The sequence below is a fragment of the Physeter macrocephalus genome, unplaced genomic scaffold (genome assembly GCF_002837175.3).
Source record: "Physeter macrocephalus isolate SW-GA unplaced genomic scaffold, ASM283717v5 random_215, whole genome shotgun sequence".
In the NCBI taxonomy this organism is placed as follows: domain Eukaryota; kingdom Metazoa; phylum Chordata; class Mammalia; order Artiodactyla; family Physeteridae; genus Physeter; species Physeter macrocephalus.
The window spans coordinates 83,313-89,312 of NW_021145501.1; the positions used below are offsets into that span (position 1 = coordinate 83,313).

The window sequence follows — 6,000 nt, forward strand, 5'->3', positions numbered from 1 at the left end:
GGCAAGATCAATGATAACTGGAGAAGAGACCTTACACATGCCCCTTCCAGAGAGCTCTTTTTTTTTTTTTTTTTTTTAATTTATTTTTGGCCGTGTTGTGTCTTTGTTGCTGCTCTCGGGCTTTCTCTAGTTGCAGCGAGCAGGGGCTACTCTTCGTTGCAGTGCGCGGGCTTCTCATTGCGGTGGCTTCTCTTGTCGCGGAACACATGCTCTAAAAGCGCAGGCTTCAGTCATTGTAGCACACGGGCTCAGTAGTTGTGGCACGCGGGCTCTAGAGCGCAGGCTCAGTAGTTGTGGCGCACGGGCTTAGCCACTCTGCAGCATGTGGGATCTTCCCGGACCCCACAGGATCAAACCCATGTCCCCTGCATTGGCAGGTGGATTCTTAACCACTGCGCCACCAGGGAAGTCCCAGGGGAGCTCTTTTAGAGCGCATTGCTTTCTCCTCCCCATCCAGGACTCTTGATCAGCAATTCTCAAACAATTTGGCTTCAATGTCCCTTTACATTCTGAAAAATTACTGAGCTTTTGTTTACGTGATTTATATCAATTTACCATATTAGAAATTAAAACTGAAAAAAAAGTTTGTAACACAAGAATACACAAGCACACATCCCATTAACAAAGATGTCAGGAAGGTGATGTAATCACATGTCCTACAGCCTCTGGAAAACTCCACTGTAGGCTGTTGAGATATTGAAAATTAAAAAGGCAAATAACATCTTAGTTTTATTATGAAAATAGTTTTGACTACATGAAAGGGTCTCAGGGACCTCCTGGAGGTTCCCAGGCCACACTCTGAGAACCATTGCTCTGGACCATCATCCCAGCCCTTCCTCATGACTCACACTTGTTGATTTTTTTTCCTCATTTTTATTAGGAAAGTATAAACATTTGCCTCCCTGATGGGTCCTGCCCCCCTCCCAAGAAAAACCAGAGAACTTTTCAGGCTCAGCACTCCTCTCTCTGGACTCCCATTTCCGGGGCTCTCCCAAACACCTCCCGTCAGCCCCTTTCCCAGCTCCCTCTTGAGCCTCCCTTCAAGCACTTCCACAGCCCTTACACTTGGCCAGCCTTTTTCCCCCATCCCAAGCCCAATGGGCCCTTGGTCTGCTTCTTCCTTCCCTCACTTGAGAACTTTCTCTCCTCTGGAGAGACTAAGTGATTTTTCTCTGCCTTCTCCTTCCCACCCTCCCTCCCTCACCTCTGCCATCTTCTCAGATGGCTTAGGGTAGGAAATCATACTTTCTGGGTAGACTCCTTTAGAGGACACACTTTCCCCATCTCCCCACACATCAACCAGCCTGGGATGTGCCAGAGTCTGGACAAGAAAGTGCCCATTTGGGTCCCAGAGGGGCCAACCCAGTCATGTTGCCAGGTGACCCACTGGATGAAGGTATGGATCAGGAATCTGATGTCTCCAGACACAGATACCCTTTGCCTAGGAACCCCTAGTTTGATCTCTTCACTCCAAACCCCCTGGTCCTCTTGCTAGCTGCAGCCACAGGCCTCTACCACCATATCTGGCACATCTGTCTTGACCACGTTGCCATCACGGTCAAGGTAGAGGAGAGAGAGAGGCCTTCGGGCAGTAGGGACACAGCAGGAAGTACCCAAGGGCCAAGGGTTGTTGGCCTTGAGGAGGCTGAAGACAGCAGAATGGAAGGAGGCAGCAATGCCTGGGCTGCCAGCCAGGTGCGGGGGACACTGCCCACTGCAGTAATTCAGCTGGTACCCCTCAGGCTGCAGGATCCAGTCCTGCCATCCCAGTTCCTGGAAGTCTACATAATGGTCTCGCCTACAGCATAAGGGGGTCTCAGGCTCACAGCTGGGGGTCCTCCTCCTGGCCCGGCCTGCTCCAGGCTCTTTGGGCCGGGTCTTCAGTTCCAGAAAGGGCCGCTGCTCTCCCGCTGTGTCCAGGAGCTGCTGAGTTTGGGGGGCAGCTGTGCTGTTGCCTTCTAGCGGTCTGCAGTCCAGTTGGAGTTTCAAGACACCAGACTCCTCATGCCTCAAGCCACTAGAGGGCAGAGTCAGGGCGTGCCAGCCTGGGGTTGTCAGTTGGTGCTCAGCCAGGAGGACGTGGGACCCTCGGCGTCTCCTCCTAGGGCCCCATGGGAAAATCCTCAAGGAAAGAGTGCTAGGAAGGGTGGGGAGCACGTGCAGCCAAAGGCGAGCGTGGTACAGGTGGTGGGACCGAGGAGTGGACAGGTAGAAGGTGAGCGTGGAGCTGCAGGTGGAGGTGGAGGATTCTGCCGGGAAGATGGAGAAGGGATTGAGGAATGCGATCGGAGATGACGCTGTCCCCTGAGACTCCCGCAAGCCCTGCCAGCTGCTCTCCCTAGCGCCCACCTTTAGAAGAAGCAGGGACTCCGAGGCCAGTCCTGCTCAAACTCCTCCTCTTCCTCCTGTACCGCACCCCCTCTGCTTCTGCTGTCGCTGTCATTCTCCCCTCCCTTCTCCCTTTCCCCGCCTGCTCTCTGCCTGTCTCTCCCTCACCCACCTGTGATGGCAGCAAAGCTGATGACCTGCTCCCCATTCGCTGGAACCACACTGCCCCGCTGCAGTCTCCGGAGGGCTCTGGTCAGTGCTGCCTGGGGTGGAGGATGAGTTATTATGGGACGACCGGTCAGGTGTAGCCCCTCGAGGATCTGCTGCTTGGCTAGCTCAAGGACCAGAGCTCGTTCTGCTTGGGGTGCCAGTGTGGGGCCTCCACAGGAGGGACACACAGACCCTGCCCTCTGTGCCCACACCAGTGCCCACAGCAGCACCAGCTGGAGCTGGACATCAGAGAGCCCCATGCTCCTGGTGAATGGCCCTGGGTCAGGTCGGGAGCCTCGGATGGCAGTTGCTCCTCTGTTGAGTCTGGTTGCGTGGAGGCCAATGAGGGCACGGTGGCAGCAGACAGCAGTGCCACACCTACCCTTGGCCAAGGGTAGAGCCACCTGTCTTCTGTTGCCTGAGACTCAGGAAGGCAGACAGTGGATGGTCCGATGGGTAGCTGTGTTCAGTGTAGTCTGCCAGTTTGACCCTCACAGCTCATGTCTGGCTACTGACTGGGGCCTCTCTAGAGCCAGCAGCCTAGGGCTCCCTCACCTAGTGGTCAGCAGGCAGACCTACCCTCTGAGCCCCAGGATTGGCCAACTGTGCTGCCCATCAGGTCCCTGCAGGGGGTGGAGGTTGCCCCCTGGAGCTCAGGTTTCACCATCTGGCCCTGGTCACGGAGCTTGAGGCAGGGGTAGGGGGGTGGGGGGGCTATGTGGACACGCATGATGCAAGAAGGAGGATGATTTCACATGCTCAGTCCCCAAGGTCTGGGGCTCGGGGGAGGGAACTCCATATGAGCAAGGTGGGAAGGGCAGCTTCCCCCATACCTACAGTCTGTCTAGCTTGCCCATCCACCACTGCTGCAGCAGTTTCCATGAGGCAGCTGGGAATCCCAGTGGTTATTTCTCTGGGCTGGAAGGTGAACTCTGGTCTTTTTATTTCTAGCAATGGGGCTGGGACAGTGGTGAGAGGCTGGGGGCGGGAGGAACGGAGTCCTCTTGCCCAGGCCAAGGTGGCAGTGCCACGGGGCACAGAAGTCACCCCCTGACCTTGCTTGTGCTGACCGCCCAGAGTCCAGTTGGACTGGAGCACAGTGCGGACGAGGGCTGAGCATTGGGGGGGGGGTAGCATGTTACTGTGATGTCTGGGGAAACCTAGAGAGGTGGGGGTAGTGGTGATGCAATCTTACAGCAGGGCAGAGTCCATCAAGGATGGCAGAGGGGCATGGGAGTTGGAAGGGCCTGTCCCCAGCTGCTGGTTCTCTTTCAGGGCACTGTAAGAACTGCCTAGATTTGGGATATCCTAGAAGTGGTGCCAGCCTCTGTTCATGGTGGTGGGAAATGGAAGGTTTATGGACTTTTTAAAAAAAATTAATTTATTTCATTTATTTATTTTTGGCTGCATTGGGTCTTCGTTGCTGCGCGCGGGGGCTACTCTTCGTTGCAGTGCACGCGCTTCTCATTGAGGTGGCTTCTCTTGTTGCCAAGCCCGGGCTCTAGGCACGCGGGCTTGGTAGTTGTGGCGCACGGGCTTAGTTGCTCTGCGGCATGTGGGATCTCCCTGGACCAGGGATCGAACCCGTGACCCCTGCACTGGCAGGCGGATTCTCAACCACCGTGCCACCAGGAAGCCCAGGTTTATGGACTTTTAAAAACAAAGCATGGCCAGTACAGCAACCTTAGTCCCAAACCCATCCCTCCTTACCACACTGCTCACTGGCTTTAATTATTATTATTTTTTTTAATTTTTTTTCCTATTACGCGGGCCTCTCACTGTTGTGGCCTCTCCCGTTGCGGAGCACAGGCTCCGGACGTGCAGGCTCAGCCGCCATGGCTCACGGGCCTAGCCGCTCCGCGGCATGCGGGATCTTCCCGGACCGGGGCACGAACCCGTGTCCCCTGCATCGGCAGGCGGACTCTCAACCACTGCGCCACCAGGGAAGCTCAGCTCACTGGCTTTAAATGGCCTAACCAAGGCCTCATGCCAGCCTTTCTCCTTGTGCCCAAGTCTCTTCAAGAAGCTGGGAGGAAGTGAGTGTGATTTGGAAATGTGCCCCTATTACAATTTATTAGTCTCCCCGCTATTCAGCCAGTTGGGGCTGTCAAGAGAGACTACTAGATCTGGCACAGGGGAAGAGAGGTGGTGCCCTGGGGGCTAGGGCTCAGTACCACCAGTGTCCACCATGTGGCAGTGCTGAGCCACTGGACAGCAGCAGGCTTGGTGCTGACCAGCTTCCCAGGGAAGGGGCCGCTCTGGGGAGTGGAGAGATTCAGAGCGCTTCCCAACCTCTCACTCTGGGGACCCTGCCTCTACACCAGAAGACACCCTCAGTTCTCTCCCCTCTCCAGCCACTGCTGGAGAGCAGAAGCTGTCTTCAGGACCACATCACTGCTAACTTCGGTTTGGTTTCGGATCGCATCGCTGCTGACACGTGGCAGTGGAGCGTGGTGATGGGTGCCAGGCTCTTCCTAGAAACTTAGGGCACCTGTGGTGGGGAGGGGGACAATGAGACTTTTAGATGCTCCTCTCCACCCTAGGCCTTGAGTCATATTTAAGCCCATCTGTCCAGGGCTCTCCCCAGCTCCCAGCTCCCTCTCTATAGGTCAGGCTGGTGAGTGACAGCCCTCTACCGCCTGGGGTCTGGACCACAGAACTGCAAAGCAGAGGTTTCTGCCCATGGTGCTGTCTCAGAGGGCTTACCTGTGGGTGAGCCTGAGTCAAGCGCAGCAACAGGAAGTGGCTGCAGGAGTCATTGACCCCATCTCTCCCCTCCCGTCTGTGTCAGATGCCCCCAATTTCCAGCTCTTCCTACCCTCTTGCTGCTGTGCCTGGCCTGCCCCTACCTCCCTACCGACACTTACGTCAGAACCCAGCTATAAATATGCTCTTAGCATCTTAGTCACTTTTCTCAAGAAGTGCTCCCAGGTTATAAATACCCCAGCCATCTGCCTCCCAGGCCCGCCCTACCACCAACCTGGTTGGGGGCTGGGGGGTAGCGACAGGCTTGAGGGTGGGTAAGGAAGTAGAATGAGGGTGGGTAAGGAAGTAGAAGGAGCCTGAGTGATTATCTTGCCTGAAAGAGAAAAGCCTGACCAAGTCTAGGGTTAGGGGCCAGGGAGCTCTGAAAGAAAAGGTTTGGAAGAAGACAATTCCACTCTTTCTCCTTTTTGTCAAAGAGAGAGCCAAAAAGGAAAAGGAATAATACTGATCCCTTCTAAATTTAGTTTATTTTAAAATTTGCTATTTTGTTCATCTTGGATTTGTTTGCATTGATTTTGATTTTTTAAAATATTGCATTAAGATCCTATTTATCTTGACTGATGAATTTTTTGGCATCCCCTTAAAATTCTGCCCCCAAGGCAAGAGCCTCGCTTCTCCTCACCTTAGTCTTGGCCCTGGGGACTGAAGCTATAGTTGGAGGTCAGATCTGGGGGACAGGTGGATTGGGGGTGGGAG

The 6,000-nt window shown here is 54.8% G+C and overlaps 1 protein-coding gene across 1 annotated transcript; it reads right to left on the reverse strand.

The window, feature by feature from the left end:
* Positions 1 to 1,491: 1,491 nt before the first annotated feature.
* On the reverse strand, positions 1,492 to 3,066 carry INHBE (inhibin subunit beta E). Its single transcript, XM_007103885.1, has 2 exons — positions 2,501 to 3,066; positions 1,492 to 2,249 (listed from the first exon to the last, which is right to left on the reverse strand). The coding sequence occupies exons 1-2, from the start codon at positions 2,796 to 2,798 to the stop codon at positions 1,492 to 1,494; spliced, it is 1,056 nt and encodes a 351-aa protein (XP_007103947.1). The 5' UTR covers positions 2,799 to 3,066.
* Between the last annotated feature and the right edge of the window lie 2,934 nt (positions 3,067 to 6,000).

What these genes read in the sequence shown, in the direction of transcription:
- INHBE (XM_007103885.1), bottom strand. Translation starts at nt 2,798, where the DNA reads ATGGGGCTCTCTGATGTCCAGCTCCAGCTGGTGCTGCTGTGGGCACTG. An exon ending in CAGCTTTGCTGCCATCACAG is followed by an intron (nt 2,250 to 2,500) that starts GTGGGTGAGGGA and finishes TCTTCCCGGCAG; the next exon opens with AATCCTCCACCTCCACCTGC.